The sequence below is a fragment of the Orcinus orca genome, chromosome 1 (genome assembly GCF_937001465.1).
Source record: "Orcinus orca chromosome 1, mOrcOrc1.1, whole genome shotgun sequence".
Taxonomy (NCBI): Eukaryota; Metazoa; Chordata; class Mammalia; order Artiodactyla; family Delphinidae; genus Orcinus; species Orcinus orca.
Window position 1 is genome coordinate 192,280,854 of NC_064559.1, and position 26,246 is coordinate 192,307,099.

General features: G+C 55.8%; 2 protein-coding genes across 16 annotated transcripts; one reads left to right on the top strand and one right to left on the bottom strand.

Moving 5' to 3' along the window:
* The first annotated feature begins 1,612 nt into the window (after positions 1-1,612).
* Positions 1,613-24,790, top strand: UBXN11 (UBX domain protein 11). 15 transcript variants are annotated; one of them, XM_049699299.1, is made up of 15 exons: positions 1,617-1,846; positions 6,007-6,112; positions 6,858-6,886; positions 7,460-7,558; positions 10,005-10,105; positions 10,553-10,607; positions 11,074-11,150; positions 13,050-13,158; positions 20,333-20,547; positions 20,845-20,922; positions 21,855-21,972; positions 22,097-22,200; positions 23,449-23,498; positions 23,573-23,687; positions 23,794-23,982. In XM_049699299.1, the coding sequence occupies exons 2-15, from the start codon at positions 6,042-6,044 to the stop codon at positions 23,854-23,856; spliced, it is 1,284 nt and encodes a 427-aa protein (XP_049555256.1). In that variant the 5' UTR covers positions 1,617-1,846; positions 6,007-6,041; the 3' UTR covers positions 23,857-23,982. The 15 variants fall into 15 exon arrangements, with proteins under 15 accessions (XP_049555262.1, XP_049555237.1, XP_049555227.1 ...); XM_049699288.1 differs by having other exon boundaries at positions 1,619-1,846; positions 23,573-23,713; positions 23,794-24,790; XM_049699280.1 differs by having other exon boundaries at positions 1,615-1,846; positions 7,460-7,545; positions 10,028-10,105; positions 23,573-24,790.
* On the bottom strand, positions 24,619-26,200 carry SH3BGRL3 (SH3 domain binding glutamate rich protein like 3). Its single transcript, XM_004266647.4, has 3 exons — positions 25,940-26,200; positions 25,201-25,368; positions 24,619-25,087 (listed from the first exon to the last, which is right to left on the bottom strand). Exons 1-3 carry the CDS (start codon positions 26,105-26,107, stop codon positions 25,022-25,024), a joined length of 402 nt encoding a protein of 133 aa, XP_004266695.2. The 5' UTR covers positions 26,108-26,200; the 3' UTR covers positions 24,619-25,021.
* Positions 26,201-26,246: the final 46 nt, after the last annotated feature.

Genomic DNA, 26,246 nt, shown 5'->3' on the forward strand with positions numbered 1-26,246 from the left:
TCTTTATCGCTTTGTCACCGTTTACCCTTCCCCCTCCCCATAGCCTCAAGTCCATGCTTATCTTTAAGAGCAGAAGGAACATGAGCAAGGTGACAGTAAAAGGTTGCTAGTCCCCTGACTATGGCTCCAACCCCCCAAAACACTTGGCCCCAGCATGACCTCGAACTTTCTCATCTATCTCAAGCCTCTGAGAACTTTCTGGGAGCAGCTTAGTGGCAAGAGAGCTCTCCCACCTCCAACTTCCAGTCACACTTTCCACCTGAACCCTTCGCTTGGCCATAGACCTGTACCACCTGCACCTTGGCTTACCTTTGCCTGCCTGTTTTACTAAAGTGGGAGCTTCTGGAAAGAGCACAGATTCTGGAGGCAGACAGTTCTGGGTTTGAATCCACTTTTCTGCTTTCTACCTGCATAGTCTTGAGTAAGTCACTTTACTTCTCTGAGCTTCAGTTTTCTCATCTGTAAAGCTCATAATTTTGGCATCTGGCACTTGCAAGACACTCATTAATTGGTAGCTTCCTTCAGTCTTCAATTGGTGCGTAAAGAATGCCTCAAGGAGCCTGCCCTCCCCTAAATGCAGAGGAGAAGGTCAAATGGAAAATATTAGTAAGTGCAGTTTGAGACACGCAGAGAAGGTGCTTTGGTGGTTAAGCCAAGGCATAAGGAAGTGGGTGCCAGAAATCATAGACACCCAGATCACAGCTGGAAGACTGAGATAATGATAATGCTAGTTAAAAGCAGGAAATGTTTTGAAAACTTATTCTGTATGGGTATTGTGACAGGTACTCTGTATGCATTATCTCATTTAATTCTCATGGCAACTCTGTGGGGGTGGGTATTATCCCCATTTTACAGAAGAAGAAATTAAGGTGAGGAACTTGCCCAAGGACGTACAAGTCAGGATCCACGACTTCAGAGGCCTAAGTCCATGCTCTTAACTAAACTATCTCTAGTTTTGTTTTTTTGTTTTTTTGGTACGCGGGCCTCTCACTGTTGTGGCTTCTCCCGTTGCGGAGCAGAGGCTCGGAACGCACAGGCTCAGCGGCCATGGCTCACGGGCCCAGCCGTTCCGCGATATGTGGGATCTTCCCAGACCGGGGCATGAACCCGTGTCCCCTGCATCGGCAGGCGGACTCTCAACCACTGCGCCACCAGGGAAGCCCTCTCTAGTTGCTTTAATCCAACACCTTATTTTTTCATGTGAGGCTCAGGAGGGGAAATGTTTCACCCAAAATCACACAAAGTGTCTTATCCAAAGGCAGGGGGAGTCTCACCCAAATTTTCACACAAAGGAAATAGAATATGAGCGTCCTTTCAGGGCGCCGTTTGGTCAAGAAGTTAGCAGAGAAATTCAGATTTAAGAAACATTTATTAAGTACTTGCATCATTTCCATTCATGCTTAAAAGAACTGCCCCCTTAGTACTGTACTGATCAGATGAAAAAACAGGCTCAGAAGGATAAATGTAATTTCTCCCAAAATCATTGGGAGGATTGGCATTGTCGGGATTACACATTCAGGTCCAGAGGCTTCCAGCAGCTTCGTGAATCTTATCCCAGGTTCTCCGCTTTCTGTGCCTTGGGTTGACATGAACGGGCCCTCCATTTCTCCAGACCCCGAGTCCGCTCAGAGCGGTGGATTCTGGGACTTGCAGTATCCAGTGATGAATTGAGACTCTGTGGGCCAATAGAATTCGAGCACAGACGGCTGTACCCGCCTCCGCTGCCTGCTGGTTGCTCAGGTACACCCCTCGAATTAGCCAATGAGAAGCGCACGAGTCCTGGTCGCCTGGGAAACCGTGTAACAACAAGATGGCGGCGCCGCGGGCGGCTCTGCAACCCTGCGTGGTGAGTCACGGCCCTAGACCTTTCTGCCCATGGAGCCACACACACAGGCTGGGGCCCTCACCCCGAGAACCTCAAGGACATGCGAGACCCGCGGCCCGGCTCCCCCAGCAGACCCCCCCGCGCCCTGGGAGCAGATTCGGGCACCCGCCTACCATGGCTACGCGTGGAGGCAGGGGGGCGGTGACGCGGCTCCTAGGGCGGGACTGGTGGTAGAAGTCACGTGGTGAGCGCTTCCAGCTGGGGATTTAGGGGTAGAAGGTGTACAGCCTGCTGGTCCTTGTCGGCGCTGGAGAGCACTGGGACCTGTGGGGGGATAAATCTGACTCCCAAAGATGTAGAGGCATAAGACAGAACTTTCCTCTCAAAACTTGAGTCTGAAGGGGCAGACAGCCTAACTTTTAGCCGCCTCCGGCTTGAGGCGGAAGACACAGTCCTCCCAGGAGGACCCCAAAGTGAAGGGAGTAGACGTGGCTTTGTCCTCAGGGTCCCCGGTCTGAGGGAGGAGACACAGCCCTGCGCTCAGGAGTCCCCAGGCTGATAGGAAGATACAATCGTCGTCCTCACGGACGACGATAATCCTGTAATCCATGGGAAAATGGATCTGGAGACAGTGTGTTGGATTGGCCTGGAGTGAGACTGGAATGGGGAAGTCGGTTTGGGGCCATTGTGACAGCCCCAAAGAAGGGCAGTGAGAGTCCCACTAGGATGGCCAACAATGGTCATGGAGAGGAGGAGCTATGTGTGAGAGACCTGCAGAGTTTAACCTGCAGGATTTAGTAACTGATGGGATTAAGAGGGAAAGAAGGAGGGAAAATTTTTGTGTTTGGATGATGGGGTCCCATTAAGAAGGGGGAAGTGGGAGGAGCTTATTTTGAGGGAAGATGTTGGTTTTGGTTTGGAGACCAGGTCCTTTTCTTTCCTGTGATAGCTTTATTGAGATAAAATTCATATACTATATACTTCACCCCTTTAAAATGTAAATTTCAATTGTTTTTAGTATTCATAGAGTTGTGCAGCCCTTACCACAATCAGTTTTAGAATATTTTCATCAGCCCAAAAGGAAACGCTATACCCTTTAGCAGTCCACCCACACCCTCCCCGTCTCCCTTTAGCACCTCCTACCCTAGGCAACCACTAACCTACTTTGTCTCTATGGATTTGACCATTCTGGACATTTCATATAAATGGAATCATAACAATTGGTGGTCTTTTGTGACTGACTTCTTTCCCTTGGCATAATGTTTTCAAGGTCCATTCACATTGTAGTATGTATTTCATTCCTTTTTTGTTGCCAAATAATATTCCATTGTAAGGATATACCACATTCGTTTATCCATTCACTGGTTGATGAACACTTGGGTTGTTTACATTTTTTGGCTATTACGAGTAATGCTGCTTATGAACAGATATACAAACTTTTGTGTGGATGTAAGTTTTCATTTCTCTTGGGTATATAACTAGGCATGGAGGCCATAAGATAACTCTGTTTAACCTTTAGAGGTACTGCTAGACTGTTTTCTACAGCAGCTGCACCATTTTACATTCCAACAAAGGTTCCAGTTTCCCCTCATCCTTGCCAATGCTTATTAATTTCTGTCTTTTTGACCAGTTTCTTTTGAGGGGTCATTATGGTGATGAGAATTTGGAGAAAGGAGGGATAATCAGGTCTGGTGGGAGTTCATGCAGGGTAGTTTTCACTACTAAAGGCACAGTGCCTGGGGCTTTTTAGTGTGATGAAAATGTTCCAAAACTGATTGTGATGGTGGTTTCATAACTCTGAATTTATGAATATACTAAGAACCAGTGAATTGTATACTTTAAAAGAGTTAAGTGTGTGAATTATACTTCAATAAAGCTGTATTTTTTTTTAAAAAAGGTCACATGCTATTTGATTCCATTTATATAACATTCTTGAAGTAAGAAAATTATAGAGATGGGAAACAGAGTAGTGGTTGCCAGGGGTTAGGGACAGTGGTGAGGAAGAGGATGAGTGTGATGCTAAAGGAGTAGCACAAGGGAGATCTTTGTGGTGATGGAATAGTTCTGTACATATCGTTTTTTAATATAAATTTATTTATTTTTGGCTGCGTTGGGTCTTTGTTGCTGTATGCGGGCTTTCTCTAGTTGCGGCGAGTGGGGGCTACTCTTTGTTGCGGCACGTGGGCTTCTCATTGCCGTGGCTTCTCTTTGTTGCGGAGCATGGGCTCTAGGCACGCAGGCTTCAGTAGTTGTGGCACGTGGGCTCAGTAGTTGTGGCTCACGGGCTCTAGAGCACAGGCTCAGTAGTTGTGGCGCATGGGCTTATTTGTTTCACAGCATGTGGGATCTTCCCGGACCAGGGCTTGAACCTGTGTCCCCTGTATTGGCAGGCAGATTCTTAACCACTGCACCACCAGGGAAGTCCTCTGTACATATATTGATTGCAGTGGTGGTTACACAGAGTCTGTACAGGGGATGAAATGGCATCGAATGACACACACAGATTATACAATGTCAATTTCCTGATTTTGATACTGTGTACAATAGTCATGTAAAATGTGACTATTGGGGAAAACTGTGAAGGATACACCAGACCTCTCTACTATTGTCCTAATTTCCTGTGAATCTATAATAATTTTAAAGTAAAAAGTTAAAATATAACTAAATAAAAGCAAAAAAAAAAAAAGAAAAAGAAAAGGAGTTAGCCAGCCAAGGGAAGGGTGTGGGTAGGAGTAGGGAGACCATTTTGGGGGATCGGGTTCCAGGCCTGAGGAGCCATGTGTGCAAAGAAAGCCCTGGTGCATTTCAGGGCCGACAGTTCAGAGTGGCTCAAGTGGAGGGTGGGATGCGGGGGGACCGTGGGTGATGATGGGTGAGGTCCAGAGACACAGGCAGCGACCAGATCATCCATGATTTTTTTTTTCTGTGGGTGAGAAGGAGCCACTGGGAGTATTGAGCAGGGAAGTGACATGTCAGCTTTGGGTTTAAGAAGATTCCTCTGGCAGTGTGTGGAGACTGGTGAAGGGAGCCACAGGGGCCGTCACACTTGGCCACACATACCCTGAGGATGCCCGGACAAGACGGCAGGAACCAGGCAGGCTGGGGGCAGGTTTGGGAGGCTGGATGCCGGATGATGGAGATCAGGAAACTCTGGACCTTGTCCTTGGAGGGCACCTCTGAGAAAGGGGCGGGGCATGAGTCCCAAACTCCAGAATTAAGACCAAGGGAGCTGCCTGCTGGTGATGCAGGTCCCCTTGCTGGGCAGATTCAGGGGTTGGTGGAGGCCAGTGCCACACATCTCCAAAGTGGAATGGAAGACTTGATTCAGGCCCTGATGGAGGCCGTTTGATTCTTTGATTTCTAGACATTAGCCACGTGATATTTAATTCACTGAATAGTGACCGTTAATTGCATCCCTGATGTTCATTCATCTTTCCAGAAGGAAGAGGAAAGGAAGGGAAATCAGCATTTATGAGGGCCTTCCGTGTGCCAATAACAGCGGTAGCCACAATTCACATTTTTGAGTAATTCCTTCGAGCGTTTCACTGGGCTAGGTGCTTTACGTGTGTTACCCCTACCTGGCTGGTACTATTACCATCCCCACTTCATGCTAAAGGAAACTGAGGCACAGGCTATACTGGAATGGCAGAACCTATCCAGGGTCTGGGCTCTTGACCTCCCTGCCATGCAGGTGGTGTCTTGGTAGAATCCTGCCTTGGGGTTGCCCCTCTCTGGCTCTGAGAAGTTGGAGGTGGCCCCTGGTTCTGGTAGGAGGGGAGGGGACACCTGGGCATGATGACCAGCTCCTTGGTAGATAGACAGAAGCCCCAGGCCTGCTGGGTAGTCTTGTGCCAGGCTTGAAGTCTGGGGAAGTCCCAGGCTTCCGGCCCACCTCTGCACCCCATCCTACCCCCATCGCCCTTTCCCAAGCACTGCTAGGCCAGAGACCTCCAAGAGCAGAGCAGAGAGCTGGATATCCAGCGGAGCAGGTGGACATCAAGCATAGGGATCCTGAGGCCAGGCCGCCTCCAGAAACTTCTGCAGAGGCAGTAGGAAGAAGTGAGGGGTGCCACTCCCTGGACAGTGCTCCCTCCTGGGAAAAGTAGCCAGGGCAGAGGAAGTTTCAGGCCGCTCCCTGGTCCTGAGTGACTGTCCCCAAGGGCTGACTTCTTTCTTCTCAGGGAGTTCCTGACAGCTAGAGACTAGAAGTAGAATTATGAGCTCACCTTTGGCCTCCCTTGGCAAGACCCGGCGAGTACCTCTGCATTCGGAGCCTGTGAATCCGGGGTAAGGAGCTGGCCTCGTGGGATCTTTGTGTCCATGCCCCTGCCTCCTCCCGGCTCCTCCCATGGACTAGGAGATTGACTCCTAGTGTCCTGAGGAAAACGATAAGAAGTTATGTATCTCTCTCTGATCACCTTATCTTTCTCGAACCTTCTTCTGGGAGGCTCTCCATGTGTCTAAGCACACACTGGGCTGTGCCATTTAGCGAGGTGGCGGCATCCGTCTGTTTATTCACTGGTCATGAATTAGTTCTTCAAACACTGCTGGCCCACCTGTTCCAGGCTCGGCCACATGCTGGGCTCTCAGTGAAGAGAATCCTGTTTGTTCATCTATCAGTTTCATCTTTTCAAAGCATTTTTTTACCTCTCTCCTTGCTCTTCTGAAGCCCACTTTGAGTCATTTGCATCATGGCCAAGGAAGTCCAGAGAGGTTAAGTGACAGGCCTGGGGTCCTGCAGCCATTTCAGAGCAGAGCTGGGGCTGGGCTCCTGGGCTTGGGGACTCTTGTAATCTTCTCTCCAAGGCTCTGCCCTTCAGCTCTTCACCATCCTTCTTTGTTGGGAGGAGTCGGACACCCTGAAGCCTGCCCCTTGGCTCACCCCTGGGCCGGGATGGGATTTGGGGGTGGATGTCCTCAGGAGCCACCTTCTTTAGGATTGATGGGGGACCTGGTGCCAGAGCCTCCCCCAAGGGCAATCCAGGGGGTCCTAACTTGTCTGTCTTCCTTCTCCTTCCTGCCCCATTCCCAGGAGGCGAGATATAAAAATGTACGGAAATGGTAAGTGTGGGCTCTGCCCTCGTGTCCTCCTCATGTCCTTGCAGTTGGGCAGATGGAGAGAAAGAGCGTGATGAGCTCCCGTCAGCCAGAGTGGCTGGCCAACTGCAGTGCTATCTGAAGCTCTCGGATTTGGACACCCCACACCCTTAGTGGAGATGTCATCACTAACATTTGAACCCCTCCACTCACCGTGGGGTGGGCCATGAGGGGGGCAGACCCCAGCCCTCCTTCTCCGACAGCCACCTGCAGCCCATTACAGCCTTTTCTCCCTGAAGCCCAGTCCTCACGTTGCTGCCCTGCCTCCCACAGGCTCAGACCTTTGCATCCCAGCCCTCCTTTAGCCCCCACCGTGGTGCTGGCATTGGCCACCCAGGTCCCCCCAGGGAGCCAGGTTGGGAGAACTCCAAGAAGAGGCCTGTTCTGGTTGGATCCTTGCTCTCCAGCGTCCCAAGTTTTCTATCCTCATATGCTGGGGGACAGAGAACAGGCTGCTTCATCTTGACCAGGGCCCAGGGCCCCCATTTCGCCTGGGCTTCAGCCCCAGAGCAGTGACCTGGGCATCCCTGTCTGCAGAAGATGAGGTGGAGGTGCTGAATGACGCGCACGGCTCAGAAGAAAGGATCTCTGTTCCTTCCTGCTATGGTGGCATAGGTGCCCCTGTGAGTAGGCAAGGTGAGTGCAGAGGCCCGAAGGGGTCTGTGTCCCTGGCAGCAGGAGAGGCCCCGGGGAAAGGGAGGCCCTGAGAGGCATGGCACCTTCTCCCACCTGCTGGGTCAGAGGAGCTGCTTCTACTCCTGGCTGACTGTGGCCCTGGGCCTGCACCCCAGACCTGTTCAGAGCCTGGCTTGGCGTGAAGCCACACACAGGTCCGGCCGTTAGCTCAGGAGGTCTGGCAAAGCCCCAGGGCGGGCTGTGGCTGGCACCTCTGGAGTACACCTGGCTGGAATCCCCATCAAGAGTGATGTCAGTGGCTCTAGGATTCAGGGTCCAAGAGGAATGAAGGGCCTGAGGGGGAAGCTCAGCCTCCGGGCATCTGCTTCCTGCTTCCGCAGGGCTCTGGACAAGGCCCAAGTCCCCTAGACAGTCCCCCTAGCCTGACCCACACCATCCGCCAAGGGCTGTGGCAACACTGCAATCGTGGAGGTGCGCAAAGTAGGATGGGGCTCACTGGGGCGGCTTCCCAGAGGAGGTAGGACTGAGCAGTCCTGCGCACAGGGGGCTCATGGGCTGGCAGGGTGAGCTGTGTGGTGCACTGGGCAGGGGCAGGGTCTGAGCTGGGAGTCTGGGGGAGCTGGGGATGAGGTGAGAGTTTTCCACTAGCTGTGATATCTTGGGTAAGCAGCTTCCTGTCTCTCTGTCTCCGTTTCTGTCTCTCAGTCTCTGATCCTCCACCGAATGCCCCCTCCCCTGTACAGGTAGGGAGGGGTTGAGGTGGAAAAGGAGACCGGAAGAGCCCGGCCCCACAGCCATTCGGTCACAAAGCCAGGATCTCCATCACCCCAGGGGGGATGCTTTCAACAGCAACCACAGAAACTGGCTGTTCCCCAGGTCTCTCTGCCTCTCCCCCGCCACCACCCCTCAGCCCGCTCTCAGCCAGGGGCTGCCCCTGCCAAGCTCACAGTCAAGGGCTTGCCTGTCCTGTCTCACTTCTCTGCAGGGAAACATTCCACACAGTTCCCTGATCCCTCTTCTCAGGACACCCCGGGCTCTTGGCCTCCATAACACGGCCTCCCTGCCATCCTCCTGCCTCCTAGGCTCTTCCCTCTCAGCTCCCTGCCAGCTCCAGCTTTTCCATGTGATGTTCCTCCTGCCTGGGATCTCCTCTCTCTCTCCACTCTGCCTCAAACATGTGCTGTCATCCGTGTGCTGACAGTTCCCAAATGTCTATATATCAGTTAAGAAGATTTTGACTAAAGTCAACGAAAACCCTGATTCAACCAAGGAACATCAGGGGGCTTTATTATCCCACATACTAAGAAGTCCTAGGGAGACAACAGCTCAAAGACATTGTCAGAAGTTCAGGTTTCTCCAGCTTTGCACTGAACCATCCTTGGGCCTGTCAGCTCCACATGGTCACGTGGTTACAGCTACACTTCCGGCTTCACACAGAGAGAGACAACATCCAGGGGAAGAAGGGGGCCTGTTTCTTCCCATGTGTCTCTCTTGTTTTCTTTCACAAATGTTTTAATTTGAAAATTTGTCAGCAAACAGAAAAGTTGAAATAATAGTACGGCAAACACCCATACGTCCTCAGCCTAGGTTCAACAGTTAGTGACATCTTGCCATATTTGCTTTCTATCCATGTACACATATGTTATGAACACAAGTGTATGTTTTGGATGAGCCATTTAGAAATCAGTTGCAGATATCATGACATTTCAGCTCTAAATACTTCCCTTTGCATCTTCTAGGAGTAAGGAAGTACATAACCACGATGCTGTGATCTCACCTAAGAATATGAACAATCCAGGAACTCTCTAACATCCCAGTGTTCCAAAATATCTCTCATAGCTTCCCCCCCACCACGATTTAGGTTCTAATTGAGGGTCATGCACTGCATTTGATTGTTATACTTCTTTAGAGCAGAATCCCTGCCTCTTTAAAAAAATGACACTTTTTGAAGCGTCCGGGCTACTTGTCCCACAGGATGTCCCCCGTAGTGATTTGTCCGGTGCTGTTTAACTTGCTCCTCTATCCAACGTATTTCCTGTGAATTAGGGGCGAGATTAGAGAAGTGATTCAACTGAGAGTGAACATTTTTTTTTTAATATTTATTGGAGTATAGTTGCTCTAAGGGTGAACTTTTTGACAGCGTTTCAAGGTGATGTAACCCGTATGTTGTACCACTCCCTCGTATATACATCTTCGGTGCATTACAGAATCTCTGTGCCTCAGTTTCCCAAAACAGTTCATTTCCTCAGAAAAGCTGACATATGAAAAGTGTGTAGAACTGTCCCCATTATCTCGGTGGCAGCAGTTGTTACCACCCTTATTTCTGCTGCTGGGGAGCCCGCTACCTCTCCCTTCCCCTGGACCCCCCTCCCTCTCCCCTCCCCTGGACCCCCATACCTCAGACTCAGCTCAAGGCCCAGGCTCTAGGACTTTGTCTGGTTGGCAGTCCCTGTGTACCACGACTCGGAGTTGATGGCCACCATGGCGAGGAAAGTGCAGGATCTGGAGCGGCAGGTGAAGGCCCAGGCGGATGAGATGCTCTCCAAGGTGGGGCCCCAGGGGGGAGAGGGCCAGGGTCTGGTCTGAGGGGTGGAAGGGCCAGGGCTGGGGAGGCCAGTGAGGCTACTATTGCAATAGACCATGGTGGATGGGTTCTAGAACCATCTCCCTGAGCAAACCGCCCAACTCGAGGGCCAGGTCTGGCCCGGGACTGACCTGGGTCCCTGTGACCTGAGCAGAGAGGCTAGGGGTCTTCTCCACACCTGAGCAAGGCCCGTAGACCTCAGATTGGGTGGCAGCGGTGGCTGCTGAGTGCTGGGCACTTGGGGGTGCCCACCCCCTGCCCCCACCTCAGTGGGACCACAAGGGCCATCTGAGCACCGGAGCAGTGCCAGAGCGGGGCAGGGGCTTTAAGCCGGGTCTTCCCATCTGGAAGGGGCTCCCTTGGGCTCTGGGAACCACCAGGTCTGCTCCCCTCCTGTCTCGTTGCTGCAGGATCAGAAGATACGGGCCTTGGAGGAGCTGGTGGAGACCCTCCAGGAGCACCAGGGTAAGAGGCCCTCTGTGGGCTGGTCAGCCCCCCTTTGTACCCCCTGGGCCGGCGACCTCTGGGTATCAGGGCTCCGAGAGCATCAAGCTGAGTCCTGTGGTGGAGTCTGGGCAATGGAGCCCAGAGAGGAGCAGTGACACCCAGGGCGGTGCCCTTCTGTGTGGGACTGAGTCCCCCGAGCGCAGCCCTAGCCCAGCCCTGAGCACAGGGCCTGCCAGCCAAAGCCTGGAGGAAAGGCAGCCCCGTCAGGAGCCTTGCTCGGTGGGCTGGTGGCCTCCCGAGAGTCAGGGCCTCCCCTCTCAAGGTCAGGGCGAGAGGCCAAGAGGTGCTTCTCCGGGGATCCCTCGAGTTCTCGTGGAGCAGCTTCTCCAGATGACCCTCAGGCCAAAGCTCTTGTCATGGCCAGAAGTGGCCTGGCAGCCTCCATGCGGGGGGCACAGGAACCCCTCCCCGTCTTTTCCTGAAGGCACGGTGACCCTGCAGCGGCAGGAGGAGCTGGAGACCACGTGCGCGCAGCTGCAGCGGCAGGTCGGGGAGATGGAGGTGAGGGAGGTGCCGGCCCAGGGCTGTCTGCCCCCAGGGACTGGGTCAGAGCCCACCTCTCTGGGGTCTCCTCACCGCACATCCCACACAGGGGCCCGGGGCACCCCCCATCCCATTTCAGGCTTGGGCTAGCCCCTCCCCCTTCCTCAGTGTCGGCTTGAACTACTCTCCCCTCCAGCCACGGGGACCTGCCTCTGCTTCTTTGACCACATCAAGCTCTTTCCCACCTCAGGACCTTGGTCCGTGTTGTTCCTTCCACCTGAAATTTCTTTTTCTACCTTCCCCTGGCGAGTTTTCACTGATCCTCAGTCTCAAGTCAAGGTGGGAGCCCTTTCCCAGGGGACCCCCTTCACCTGTGACCAGGGCAGGTGCTCCACTCTCTCTTCCTCTGGGGACCGTGGACCCCACGAGGGAACAAGGGAGGGAGCACTTTTCTCCTGCTCGTTGCTGCGCGCCCAGGACCTGGCTGTGCGTGTTTACTGCGTTGGTCATGGCCATTCCCTGCCTCTGGACGTGGCATCTCACTCACCCAGTGTCACCTTTGTTGCCATCGTTCACACAGCAAGGCTTGAGCTGGAGGGACCCCAGGCTCAAGGGAGGGTCCTAGGCATGCATACATCCTCAGGGCCCCCCACTGCCTCACCGGCCCCACCAGAAGCTCCTCCTGGGGTTCTAGCCTCTCCCTCTCCACACCGAGTTGCTTTCCAAAGCCCCAACCTAATTTAAGACCACAGACGCAAACCCCCAAGCAGCAGCTGCAGCTGAGGGCCCTTCCCACCCAGGCCTGTGCATACCCCAGGGCTGTGGGTAAACAGCTGCTCCCTGAGCGGCCTGCTAGGACTGCCGGCAGCCCGTGGGGCTTCTCTGAGCAGCTGCCACAGGAGTCAGGGCTGCCCCCTCAGGGCAGAGGGCATTGGGGCTCCCATGTTCACGTTGTTCACACGTTTATTGCTTCGTTAATTTAGCAAACTCAGACAAAGTGTCTCCTGTGCGCCCGGCACCCTGCCAGGCACTGGGATGCAGAGAGGGTCCCTGCCCTCATGGCACTGACAGTCTAGAGGGGACACACATAAACAAGTACACAGGAAGAGACACAAGTACGGAATATGGTGAAATATTTAAAAGGGTAACACATTAGAGACTAGCTGGGACGTGGGCCACTCCCCGCCTTGGGAGGTGGGAGCAGGGAGGCATGGCTGTTTGGGCCAAGTTCATTTTGAGGTGCCTGTTGGACATCTAAGTGTAGATGGCTAGAAATTTGAAACTGAAAAAGAACAACATATGTTGCAAGAGATGAAGGCAGAAGTGTGCCCGCTGGGTTAGGCAGCAGGCAGGTTGCGGGGGGCTGCTTGTTAGCAGTTGCAGTCAGTTGTGGAGATGGAAGCCGGGCTGGAGTGGGTTGAGGGAAGGAGTGGAGGTGAGGAAGCAGCAACAGGAAGCATAGACAACTCAGAAGTTTTCCTGTGGCAAAGGCGCTGGGCGGCCAGCCCTAGAGAGGCCACGTGTGGGACATGTGGGGGGACATGTCCTCTCAGACCTGCAGAGCAGGTGTCCCTTCCTCTCCTCCCACTCGGGCCAGACCCACATGGCTCCCCGCCGCCATGATGGCTGACTTACGCGAGTTCCTACTTGTGCCAGGCCCTGTGCTAAGGACATGACGTGAGTTACCTTAGTGAGTCCTCACGAGCTTCATTTTACAAGGAGAAGCCTGAGGCTCTGGGAGGTGAGGTGGCTTCCCAAGGCCACAGCCAGGAAGTGGCCAAGACCCCCGGGCCCATCGCCCCATCCAGTGGGCTGGGAGCGGAGGCCTGAGGCTGGGGGCTGGGCTGATGCCGCCTTTTCCCCTGGTAGGGGCTGAGCTGACAGTGCCCCCGACATCTCCCTCTTCTCTCCCCACAGCGGTTCCTCGGTGACTACGGCCTGCAGTGGGTGGGTGAGCCCATGCATGAGGAGGACTCGGAGGATGGCGAGAGGGACTGGATGACAGCCAAGAAGTTCTGGAAGCCAGGTAAAGTCGGGGTCCACCCCGGACCCTCCTGCAAAGGGAATTCCCCTACAGCTCCCGATGGCCCACAGCTGTCCAGAGGCCAGCTCATTCATGCCCCTTCTCCCAGCACAAGGTGCCCCAAGGCCTCCCACGCTTGCCACTGACACAGGAGCAGGAGGGAAAGGCCTCAGCCTCCATCCCTGACCACCTAACCCTAGACTCTGCTTGCTCAGCTTTCTAAGGCTCCAGGGACCCAGGGATACAAAACGTAACAAGACCTCATTTGTCTCAGGCACCATAGTTTACAAAATGTCACCCATTTAAAAGCTGTGGCCTTTAGAAGCAATCCCCCTGCTTTGGAAGCTGGCCGTCAGGCCAGGGGCTTGGTCCCCTCTGTGGACTCCCTTTCCAGGTTCATTTGTAGCAAACTATTGAAATCTACCTGCATCTCTGGGCCTCCACCACGTTTTATTTTTAACTCAACTGCTAATATCCCGAGGGATGCACTCCAGAGATTTGGGGCCATAGAACTGGCTACTTCCTTTATATATATATACTTTTTTTTTTTTTGGCTGCATTGGGTCTTCGTTGCTGTGTGCGGGCTTTCTCTAGTTGCGTTGCGGCGAGTGGGGGCTACTCTTCGATGCGGTGCGTGGGCTTCTGATTGTGGTGGCTTCTCTTGTTGCGGAGCACGGGCTCTGTGGCGGGCGGGCTTCAGTAGTGGCTCGCGGGCTCAGTAGTTGTGGCTCGCAGATTTTAGAGCACAGGCTCAGTTATGGCACATGGGCTTAGTTGCTCTGCGGCACGTGGGATCTTCCCAGACCGGGGATCGAACCCACGTCCTCTGCATTGGCAGGCAGATTCTTAACCACTGCGCCACCAGGGAAGTCCCAGAACTGGCTACTTCTGAAAGCTGGGTCCATTCTCTTCAAAGAATGGAGGTCATTGCCTGGAAGGTAGTTCTCCAGGCTCTGTTGGTCACACCTGGGTCCTGATCACCACCGCCTAACCCAGGTGTGACTTGGGTACTCGAGTTCCGTTCTCTGAGCCTTCAGTTCCTCATCAGTAGATCAGTAGTTCCTCATCAGTGTATTCTTTCCCATGGAGTTACTACGAGTCAGTGGGTTGGACGCAACACCTAGCACTCACCTCGCATGTCATCAGCCCCGCAAGTGGGAGCTCTCATTGTTTTCCATGGTCAGAAGGCAGTGGCAGTCTCATGGGAACATGAGCTTGGCTCCCAGGGGACTGTTTGGAAGACAACTGTACTTTCTTAATTTCATAAGTTTCCTGCTGGGTAAAAACCCAGACTGAAAACATGAGAGTCCCACCTGCTGCACATTGGCTAGCTCCCCCTAAATCTCAGGGGAAAACCCCCTCACCTTTGTTTCAAAAACATCACTTTCCATTTGCACCAAATTTGCCACTTTTAAAGCATTTTCACAAATAGCCTTGGCACAGGCCAGGGGTTATTCCATTTTACAGATGGGGAAACTGAGGCACTTAAGCAGTCTGTTGAGTGAAGGGGGCAAGACTTAAGGCTGGGAGCCCACTGGGAGATGGTTACAGTCATCCAGGCCAAAGATGAGATGATGCCCAGCATAAGGGTGATACTGGTGGGGCTGGTGAGAAGGGGCAGAGCAGAGAAATTTAGGAGGGGAATCTATGGCCTTGGCGATTGCTCGAACATTGGGGGGGCGGTGGGAGGAACCTGGGATGACCCTGGGGAGCACAGCTGTCAGGGAAGATGTCCCATTTAGGACACGGCAAAGCTGGGGAGCTGTATGGCACCTGGGCCATGCCAGGAGCTGAACCCTGGGCTGAGTGCTATGGGAAGTTCTCCCTGGGTGAGAGGCGAGACCCTGCTAGGCAACTGCCAGAAGCTGTAAGGATGTCCCTTCCTGGGGTCCAGGGCCAGAGGCCTGCCAGCACTATGGACACACGCACGCACGCATGCACGCACTCACACACACACACACACACACACACACTGCCCCTGTGCGGTGAGCTGGGCTCAGGCCTCATGTGGCCTTGCTGACTAGTTGGAGGGCAGACTTCCTTCTGGCCAGTGGGGCCCTCCCTGCTCCTTTGGGGAAGGGGTGAGACCAGACAGCTGGTTTCTGGACCTGGTTCTGTGGATTCCACCCCCTCCTCCCAAAAAGAGAGCAGCCCCCAACTGCTCTGTGTTGTTTGTTTTTGCTCAGAGTACGGCTGTTCTCAAGCCCCTTGTTCTAAAGCCTGGCCACAAGTTCCTGATTTGTGTCTTTTTCTTCTTTTGCCTTTTGATTCTTCAACATGGAGGGGGCTCAGTTTAGCTCTTCTGACAGATGAACAACATGTTTTTCATTTCTAGCAGCTTTTCCTCCTGGGACTGCCCGCCCCCCTTTCCTGGCTTTTTCCCTTCCTCTCCCTATGGCCTTTTCCCCACGTGCCAACCTGCCCCTGCCCCAAGGGCCCTTGGGTCCATGAAGCCAGCCTCTGGCTGACCCTGATGCTCTGGCTTGTTTCTCTGGATCTCCCTCTGTTGGGTACCACTCCCCACAGGCCCTGGGGCAGCAGGCCAGTGGGTTGGTGAGCTGGGGCATCTGTATTAGGCAGACTGGGGCTGATTCAAACATTCTAGAGCCTGGGACTCTTAGGGAGGAGGGTCAGTTGGGCCCATGAAGGGGCTCAGGGGAGAGGAAGCCTTGCAAGGGCTTGGCCTCAGGCCAGATCATTCACCCCTTCCCACCAGTATGTTGAGTAGCAAACAGGATGCCGTGCCAGGTGCTTCAGGGTATGCGGAGACATGAAAGGGACAGTTCCGGCTCTGGTCCTACCACCTTCGGGTCAGGTGTTGAGCCTCAGGGCTGAGAGCTCCAGCCAACTCTGAGCTCCCCCCACCCTTCACCTCTGAGCTCCTCACCCCCCCCACCCCTCATCAAGTCCCTGCCCTCTCTCTACATCTCCCCTTCCCACTCCCAGCGCCCACCTCCCCAACCCTTTTCCCCAAGCCCAGGCTCCGGCATCTGTGTGGGAGCCTCTTCCCTCCCCTGCTCAGGAAGCCAGGCTGACTCCTCCATGGGCTGTCCCTGGGCTGCCCTTGGGCCCCTGGAACTGGCCTGGCCTAGACCCCAGGCAGGCTGGACTCCTGCCACCCACCCTCCCACTAGCTCGGTCCTGTGCTGTGTCCCCCAAGTGCCTTGCCCCCTTTTCTCCCCTCCTGTGAAGCTCAGCTCAAACCCCACCTGCTCTAGCACATGTGCGTGGAGTGCCTGCTCGGCGCCAGGCACTGTGCCGCCCTGCAGCTGCCCCGGGCGCGTATTTAGGGGCTCTGCGTTGCAGTGAAAGCCTTAAAGGCTCTGGCTGAAGAGGGGGGCCTGGGTCAGATCGTACCCTGTGTGGGGAACCTGCCTCACCTCTGAGTCCACATCCTCATCTGTGAGGTGAGGAGATGGTACGATTGACCCCTAGGCCCTGAACTGAGAGCACTGAATACCACAGTGTAGAGTACGTGGAGTGTTCTCTCAGGCGGACATGCGGTCGGTGAATGATGACCATGTCCATTTACTGCTCCGCCCCTGCTGCGCTCCAGAGTGCCAGCACAGGGCGCGACCCGAAGGCCAGGGCACGTGCACATGCAGGCGATTCGCAGGCATTGCCTGGGTGCCCTTGGCCTGGATGGTCAGAGCCCGCTGGGACGATCCTCTACAGGATGAGGTGGGGAAAAGCAGCGTGATGATCAAAGCAAGGGCCAGAGAAGTCAGCTCCTGCCGAGTCACAGGCTGGCTGTGGCCCTGGCGGTGACCAGACTCTCGGAGCCCGTTTTCTCCCCGCCGGCTCCTCTGAAGAGCAGAGTGAATGTAGGTGAAGTCCCCAGAGCAGGGCCCGGCGTGCAGGTGGGTGGAAATAGCAGGCCTGTTTCCTTTCAACAGCCTTCGCCTGCGGTGCTGGGACGGGCCAGCTGGGGCACGTCGGACACTGCCGGGATTTCACGGCAGCAGGTTGTCCTCCCGGTGAGGGTGCGAGGGGCCAGCCCAGGGCAGGCTCACCACTCAGCTGCGCTAGGGGCAGGGTCTGGCCCTCCTCTGGGCCCTGCAACCCCACAGTGGCACTTAACACATGCCACTGTCACTCTTTGTCACCCTGTCTCCTTCATTCAAGTATGAGCCTGAGGAGGGCAGGACTCTGGGCATGGGCGTGGCCATGCCGCTCAGAGCCTGGCAGGGCACGGGCGCTGCGGACGTACTTGCTGGATGGCGGGGTGGTGGGATGGAGGGACGGATCCAGTGCGTCTTGAGCACCCACTGTGGGCCAGGCCCAGGGCTGGCTGCTCTTGCCTGTGTTCAAGGAGTGACCGGTGTAGCTGGAAAGACCAATAAGCAAACAAAATGACAGCAGCCTGTGATGAGGGCCAGGAGTGGGCCCAAGGGCTCCAGAAACCCAGGAGGAACAGAGGCCCAGGCTCAGGGGCAGGGGCTCCGGGCAAGGCTTCTCCACGGAGGTGGTGAGAGGGCACCTGAGCCCTGTGATGATCAAGAGGGTGGGGTGTTAGTGACAACAACAGCTCTGTCTGCCAGGCACTTCCTGTGAGCCTCACAGCAACCCTGTAAAGTGGGGCTGTTATTGTCTTCATTTTATAGAAGAGGAAGCTGAGGCCCAGAGATGTTGGCCCATGTGCCCGGGGTCACACAGCTTGGAAGTGGTAGCCCGGGCTGTATGGCTTCAGAGTGTGAGTGGGGGAGCTTGTTGAGGGCAGGCTGGGGAGCCAGGGCTCTGAGGGTCTTGGGAGTTGGGCCAAGGAGCTTGGACTTGATCTCCATGCCTGTTCACTCCCCTTTTAAATAAAATCATGGGCTCTCAAAAGTTGGATGAGGCCTCAGAGATGATCTCCCTGCACTGTACTCCTCCTTGGAAAGGAACCCCAGTGAGCAGTATCTGAAGAACCAACACTGAGAGGCAAGCCTGCGTGGTCACTGAGGACAGAGGCTTAGAGTCGCCTGGGCCCTGCAAGCTGCGTGACCCGGGGCATGTCACCTTACAAGGCCCAGTTTCCTCATCTGTAAAATGGGAGAAGACGACCTGCCTCTTGGTGCTTGGCATAGTAAATGCTGAGTCATCATCACAGTCAGTTCACCCCTGGATCTTGCGGGCAGGATGAAGATTTCTGTTATCTACCCATTCCCTGGAAAAGAAAGCTGCAGCTCAGAGAGGAAATGCCTCACTTGACCTCTGACCTGCCTCATCCCATGTGACGTGGCTGCACGGGGCCAGGCTTCTGTTGAGCACTCCTGGCTGTGAGGTGGCGATGCCAGGCTCTTCCTGCCTTATTCTCTTAGCCCTGGTTTGTCCAGAGCGGCGGTTCCTTCTCCCGGGCCCCTTGTGTCACCTCCATTCTGCTGCATCTGATACCTGCCAGGCCCACCCTGCTTTCACTTCTCCACCCCCGAGCCCTGGCTGAGAGCCTTCCGGGCTGATTTTCTCTGCCAACTTTCCTTTTCTCTTTCATTGCTTCTTGGCATCCTCCCCTGGGTTTCCACCTGCCCCTTCCCCTGTCGACACCTCAGCTCCCTGAAAAGCCCAGTCCCCAGGAGGCAGCTGGATTAGCAGTCCGCGCGCCTCTGAGTCGTCCTGTTGGCCGTGCTGTGTGGCCTGCCTTGGCCGAGTCATGTGACTTTCTAGGCCTCACTTTCCCATCTGTAAGAATATAGCGATGGGGGCAGATGTTGACAGTGATGAGCTTTTCTGCTGTTATTTTCAGGTTTACCTGGGTGTTCTGAAAGTACTTAGTTAGCTGTTAAAGGAAAATAGTGTCTCGATATTGTTCTGGCTCATATCAGGGATATCCAGGATGTTCTGTGAGTTTTTCTTGGGACTCTCAGGGACTCCAGGGGACCCCAGGAAGAGGGGGGCGCAGGTGCAGCCCCTGCAGCAGTAGGAGATGTAGGGGAGAAGGGAAGGCCAGCTGGGGCCTACCGTTTCAGCAGCCACAAAGGCAACAGGAAACAGGGCCGCCCACATCTGTACTTCCCCGGTACAGCCATTGCACCACTGTGGGGAAAGGAATTGGGTCCCCAGAGTCCTGACCCACATCCTGCCTCAGCCTGGCTGTCCTGGTGAAAAACAGCTTCCAAGAAGGCCCAGAAAGTCACCAGTGTTTTATAGGGTTACACCCTAGTAGATGACTTAGTTCGGGGTAAGATCCCTTCAGGACTGAGAACAAGCTCCTGGCCTGTCCCCTGGCAGCACCCCACCTGCCCTGTATCCTTTCTGCTCTGGCATCTGTCTTGGCTGCCTCATCACCCCACCTGCACCCCGTGAACCTTATGAACAGCTCTACGGACAACACATTTGTCAGAAGAGGAGGCCAAATACATGTGCAACCCAAGGTCTCCCATGTCCTGTCCAGCAGGTGTCCCGACCCTCACCTCTGTCTCCTGATGGTGCAGATGGGTGGAAAGAACAGACTCCAGGGTCAGTCCCCTCTTCTAACTTGCCAAGTGGCCTGAGGCAAATCATTTTTCATCTCTGTGGGCCTGTTTCCTCATGTATAAAATGGAGATAAATAACCCCTGCTGCGTGGCCTCTGGGTTGGCCTGAGGTCCATTTGTGCACAGTAGAGCTGGCAACAATAACTAACACAGACAGATGCTTGTTGGAATTCTTACGTGGTCATCTTGGACCCTCACAGCCATCCTGGTCCTATCATCGTCACCTTCTAGAAGAGAATGCTGTGGTGCGGAGCGTTAAATGACATGACCAAAGTCACACAGGTAGAAGTGGAGGAGCTGGAATTTGAGCCCAGACCGCTGGGAACTCTGCACTGTGCCTTTCAGCTGCTAACACAGTGCCTGGCACATCTGATCTGGGATCTGATCCCGCTCTTGCCACTTACTGTGTGTGTCCCTAGGCCAGCCATTAACCTCTAACCCTTAGTTTCCTAATATGGAAAATGGGGATGTTTATAGTCCCTACAGCATAGGGTTGGTATGAAGAAATGGGATAATAGATGTTAAAACCCTAGCACAAAGTAAATGCTCACTAAAAGACAGCTATTATTATTATCTAGTGTTAGCTGTCCTTCCTCCTCCCCAGGTGGTCACTTAAAGAGATGCTAAGGCCCCTGCCCAGCATAGGAGGGGGCTGTGGAAGCCAGGGATCTGGAGCACACAGCAGCCATGAAGAGAGGCTCATGGGTGTCAATCCTCTTTGCCAGGAGACTCACTGGTACCCCCCGAGGTAGACTTTGACAGGCTGCTGGCTAGCCTGAAGGATCTCAGTGAGCTGGCGGTAGACAGTGACACCCAGCTGACACCAATGCCCAGCAGAGTGCCACACTGTGTCCTTGAGCCCATCCCACTGAAGCTCTACCGGAATGGCATCGTGATGTTCGATGGGCCCTTCCGGCCCTTCCACGATCCCTCCACACAGGTAGGAGTGATGGGGAGGAGAGACAGGCCTGTGCACCCTCAAGCCACTGTGGTGGCCCACCCCCTGCTCACCATTAGTTGGAGATGATGGGCCCAGCTCACCCCCAGCACCCAGGCTCATGCAGAACCTCCAGAACCGCCCCCCCCAACCATGTCCTGGGACTCTGTTTCCAGAGTCTGATCCAGAGAGTAATTGGCCCCACGATCCCAGGGCCCAGAGCCTGCCATCTAGACAGGAAGCAGGGTGTAGGGCACTGCACAGGGCCAGCCAGGCCTCACCCTACCTCTCCCCCTGCAGCGCTGCCTCCGAGACATATTGGATGGCTTCTTCCCGTCAGAGCTCCAGCGGCTGTACCCTGACGGGGTCCCCTTTAAGGTGATGGGCTCTCCTCAAACCACTCACTCCCAGTGTGGGGATTTTGGAGGGGGTGGGAATGCTTCCTCAGGCATCACCTAGGGGCACTGCCCCACCTCAGAGACCCCAGTCTGATGACCTCCAGAAGGAGGGTGAGCCTGAAACGGGGCTGGGAAGGGAGCGGGAAGGCTGCCGTAGCCATACTTGCCGCATCAGCAGTGGGGAAGGTATGTAGCTGAACAGCAGGCAGCGCCCCCTTCTGGCATCCTGAAAGCAGAGCCCTCAGCTGCGTGGCACCACTGCCCCTCCTCCCCAGCATTCAGGACACCTGGACAGCCTGGGGAACGTGAGGAGTCCACGTAAAACTGTCCTGGCTCCCCCCAGAGGCTCCTGGAGCCTCCTGGTTGGGGTGGAAAGTAGTGCCATTGGGGGGCAAACGTTGGGACTAAAGGACTTGAGATGGAGCCGGCCCCCTGCTGTGGGGGCAGTCGGCAGTGAGATGAGGGTGCTGTGATGGGAGCACATGAGGCTGTGTCCCAGAGGGTGGTGCGTTAGTTCCACAGTGAGAGCGTGTGAGGGGGAAAATAGCGTGAGTCACGACCAGGGGTGTTTGAGGTAGTTCATGCCAAGCAGGGCTTTGCCCTCTCCTAACACCCTCATCCCTCCCCTCCTGGTCTGCTCCCGAGAGGGACTCTGTGAGGAGGATGTCAGTACTGTGGCTGCAGCTGGAGTGATGAGGGGAGCTTGCAGGAAGAGCAGGGCTCAGGTGGGTGGGAGCAGCATGAACTGCAGCTCTCCTGCTCTTTCCCAGGGCCTCGGTTTCCTCATCTGTAAAATGGGGATTGCATCAGACCATCCCTTGGGCCTATTCCTCTGTTTGGGCAAGTAGGGGTGGGCATGGAGCTCAGGGCTGAAGAGCTGTGCCAGCCGCTGTTTCCCTTCCTTCTTGACAGGTGAGTGACCTGCGCAATCAGGTCTACCCAGAGAATGGGCTGGACCCGTTCCCTGGCGAGGGCCGAGTGGTAGGCTGGCAGAGGATTCGAAAGCCCTTGGACAGGATGGAGCACCCAGGTGAGCTCGGCCCTGAGGCTGAGCCAGGTGGTGGGGGCACTGGGCAGGACAAGCTCCAGGTAGCCTCCTCCACCATCACACACAGTCTCTGCCCCGGCCAAGGCTCCCAATGCCCTCTCTGCAGGCTCCAGGATGACCGCCGAGAAGTTTCTGAACAGGCTGCCCAAATTAGTGATCCGACAAGGCGAGGTGATTGACATTCGAGGCCCCATCCGGGACACCCTGAAGGTGAGTCCAGCCCTGGCTCCCCCAGCCTTATTGGCGGGGTAGGGGGGCGGGGGGGCGGCTTTACCATCAACCCTGGCCCAGCCTACCGAAGCAGCGGCTTACCTGGAGGCTCAGGCTTGAGGGCCCCTGAGGATGGCCTGGATGGAGAGATGAGTTCCTCAGAGCTGTTCCCCTGTCTCCTGGAAACGATGGAGCTGGTGAGCTCTCAAGACTGTCTCCTGGTCTCTCTGAGCTGGGACCAGAGAGCAACTGGCCAACGCAGGAGTGTGGCTGTAAGAGTGGGAAAGTCGGGAGTCTAGGTTGGGGGTGAGCCCAAGTTCAGGCCACCCTCTTGAGGTCCAGACCGAAATACACCTTCCTGGCCTTCACAGGTCTCATCATCCTCTCTCCTCACTCACTATCCTGCTACTCCTCCCTCGTCTCCACCTGTGAAAGATACCAAACCCCTTTCCCAGGACTCTGCCTTCACCACAAGTGGCCAAGTCCTGTCAGATCTGTCTATCCCCAGAACTGCTCCCGAATCCATCTCTTCTCTCCATTCCCCCCGCCCACCATCCTAGCCTAGGCCCCAGAGTGTCTCCCAGACAACTGCAGTGGCCCCTCACTGGCCTCCCACTTCCACTCCCGCCCTGCCAGCCATCCTCCCCCAGCAGCCTCTGTGCTCTTTTAAAAATGCAAATTGGATCCTGGCTCTTCCCTGTTGAAACCCTCCAGTGGTTCTTAGGTAAGGCCTGTCATTCCTTTCCGGTCCTCTTGCCACCTCTAACCTTTTCTTTTTTCCAGTCCAACCTGGTTTCCAGCTTCAGCCACATGAATGCTGACACTTTCTCAAATATATCACCTCTTCTCAGAAATCTTCCCTGACCTATGCTCTCTGGAATATCCTTGCCCCCCATCCCATTTCTAAGGACTCCTCTTCATCCTTCAGTCACAGCTCAAGTGTCATTTCCCCAGGGAAGCCTTCCCTGGGGAAGCCTTCCTAGGTTAGGCACCCAGCCTGGTCACTGTGTGGGGTTCTGTCTCCCCCACTAGAATGAGGGAAGGGAACGATGGGGCTACCTCCCAAAGCTTCCCTTCTATTTCCTCTCCTTGGGCCCCCATTTACACAGAATACCCCCTCCCGCTTTGGCTCACTGGTCTCATCCATCCCTGGTCAGGAGAAGTCCCCGGTAGGGGTTGGGGGGAGAGTGTGACCGGCAGGGCCCAGGGCTCTGTCCACTCCATCGATGCTGCCCATTGTGTGTCCAGATCCAGGAGATCGTGGTGGAGACGCCTGCCTTGGCTGCTGAGCGTGAGAGGTGAGGGCAGAGTGGAGAGGTGAGGACCCTGGGACTGGGCTACCAGGGGGTATTGACGGCCTCTGGGTCCACAGGAGCCAGGAGTCTCCGGAGTCACCCGTGCCCGCGCTCTCCACGCTGCGCATCAAGTCTGAGAATGGCGAGCAGGCCTTCCTGCTGCTGATGCGGCCGGAGGACACAGTCGGTGATGTGCGCACCCTGCTTGCACAGGCCAGGTGGGCGCGGGGCTCAGCTGGCGTCCGCAGCGGGGCTCTGGCCCCACGACCCGGCCTGATTCGTTCTTCCCTGTCCCCAGGGCCGTGGAGGCCACCACCTTCGAGATCTTCAGTACGTTCCCGCCCACAGTCTACCACAATGACGCTCTCACGCTGCAGGCCGCGGGCCTGGTGCCCAACGCCACGCTGCTGCTTCGGGCGCGCCGGGCTCCGCTGCCCGCCCCCGGCCCCGAATAAAGCGCCCACCCCAACGCCGGCTGCTCTGCAAGGCTCTCTTGGCAGGGCAGCCCAGCAGCACTAGCTCCGCCAAGGAGGGGGCGGCGCCGCCCCTCTGTAACTCGAGCCCCATCTGGCGGGCCTGGCCGCTGGGTCTTTGTCCTCTAGGTTCCTCTTTCTGCCCAGAAGGGCTAAGCTGCTCCAGGGGAGAGAGGGCCCGCCCCAGCCCAGCGCCTCTTGTGCCAGTGTGCAGATCCCTGCGCACAGACACGCGCAGGGCCACAAGCACGTGGGGACACTTCAACACTATGCATCAAAGCCACTGCCCCAACGCTGACAGAACTGCATCTGGGCACCCACTTCCATGACACACCCACACCTAGCCGAGCTGTTGGGACACAGGCAGGTGGCCACGAGGCACAGCCGCGTTACTGACTGGCATGCAAACGTGCAGTATACACCAAGGTAATGGACACCATCACGTGCATGTGCACTGGAGGGTGACCCACCCACACTCTCTAGAAACCGTTGGTCCACACAGGTATGTGTGTGCTGGACATATATCCAAACACACGCACTGTCAATCGCACACAGAGGTGCCACACGGGAGCACAGCCTCAGCACAATTACATCTACCAGACTTGCTCAGAGCAGGGACCCGGGATGTCCACGCAACACCAAAGACACGATGCCAATGGAATGGAACATTTAATTGTTTCTGCGGTGCTCCCGGATGGGGATTGCGGGGCCTTTGGCAGAGCCCTGGCTAATGGAACCAAGAAAGGTGCCTATCAGCCAGTGCCAGGCAGGGTGGCAGCCTCAGGGCCAGGCTGAGGACAACCAGCACTTGGGCTGTTGCTTAAGACAATTTCTGAGACTAGTGGGTAAGGAATGTTGCCTTTGAGACTAGTGGGTAAGGAATGTTGCCTTTGAATAGAGAAGAGGGAGCTACAGTTAGGGGAGGCGGTAGGTCTTGGGTTGGGGGGAGGGGCTCCAAGGTCGGAAGGTTAGGAATAACGGAGTTGTCACAAGGTCCTTCATGGGTGATGGCTGGGGGGAACGTGGTGATGGAGTCCAGGGGGCTGACTCGGCTCAGGCCAGTTTCAGGAACTCCTGCAGTGTGTTTTGCTCCACAGCCTCCACGAAGAGCTCATAGTCCTGGGGGAGGGGACAAGAGGTGGTCACCTGAGTACTGGTGCTTTGTCTCAGGTCTGACTCTGGCTGGTTTCCTCCTACAACACTCCCTCCATCCCCAACCCCCAGGCCCATACCCCACAGTACTGGTCCCCGTTGACAATCTGGGGTGGGGTGGCCTTGGGGTTGCCCGCCAGGGCTCGCATCTCATCCCGCAGGGCGTTGTCTTGGGAGATGTCCACTAGCTGGTACTGGATGCGCTTCCCATCCAGGATGCGGGTCACCTCGCTCTGCTGGGACTTGATCTGGGGGCAAAGGGCGGGCAGGGGTTAGTGAGCAGACTAGAGGGTTTATGGGGGGAACCCTGGGCAGAAAAAAAGAGAGTGTGGCCAGGAGCTTTTGTCCCCCTGTCGCGCTCCACGCCCTAGGGGAGGGTTCTGGCCACTAGGAGTTGGGAGGAGGAGTCAGGAGTGTGGAAGGAGAGAGGGACCACCAACCATGAGGAGAGGAGTCAGAGTGAACATAAGAGATAAATTAAGGGTGGGGAGAGCCAGGAGCTCGGAAAGAGAAAGCAGGGCAGGCCTGGGTGGAGACCGGTAAGGCGCCACCTCCGCCCCCAGGTACACACACACACACACAGTGGAGGAGAGGAAGGGCAAGATAAGGACATGGTCAAGGCTCAGCCTGATAGTGGGTGTGCAGACGACCCAGGATGCCCGAAGGTGGTGTTCAGGATGGGGCCGCGGAGCCTGCCCCCACCCAACTCAGGAGGCCGTGTCCAGCACCTCGCCGCCCCCGCCCTGGGGGCGGGTCCCAGGCGCCGGGTCCAGAGCAACAGGACCACCACCAGCGCTCTACCCCAGGGCGCGCACTCACTTCGCGGGAGCCGGTGACCGACGTGCTGTAAACGCGCAGGCCGCTCATGCTGCGGATGGGCCGACGGGCCGACAGGCAGACGGGGTAGCGGTGGCAGCAGCTGCACGGCCTGGAGACGAGGCCGCCGCGCTCGGGAGCGGTTTCCTTCCTGCTCAGCCCGCGAGTCATAGCTCTCGGGACCAATGGGCGGCACGGACAGGCGCGCGGCCGGGGCGGGGCCTGCGCGACCCCGCCCCACGCAGCGCCGGGCCCCCTCCCGCCCCCCTTGGGGACCGGGCGCACCGAGGACCCCTGTCCCACGCAGGGC

Excerpts from the sequence above, each read along its gene's own strand:
- UBXN11 (XM_049699270.1), top strand. The coding sequence starts at position 6,042 with ATGAGCTCACCTTTGGCCTCCCTTGGCAAGACCCGGCGAGTACCTCTG. Across the intron at positions 6,113-6,857 it reads TCGGAGCCTGTGAATCCGGG|GAGGCGAGATATAAAAATGT; the intron begins GTAAGGAGCTGG and ends CCCCATTCCCAG. Across the intron at positions 21,973-22,096 it reads GGACAGGATGGAGCACCCAG|GCTCCAGGATGACCGCCGAG; the intron begins GTGAGCTCGGCC and ends CCCTCTCTGCAG.
- SH3BGRL3 (XM_004266647.4), bottom strand. The coding sequence starts at position 26,107 with ATGACTCGCGGGCTGAGCAGGAAGGAAACCGCTCCCGAGCGCGGCGGC. Across the intron at positions 25,369-25,939 it reads CGGTCACCGGCTCCCGCGAA|ATCAAGTCCCAGCAGAGCGA; the intron begins GTGAGTGCGCGC and ends CTTTGCCCCCAG. Across the intron at positions 25,088-25,200 it reads ACGGGGACCAGTACTGTGGG|GACTATGAGCTCTTCGTGGA; the intron begins GTATGGGCCTGG and ends CCCCTCCCCCAG.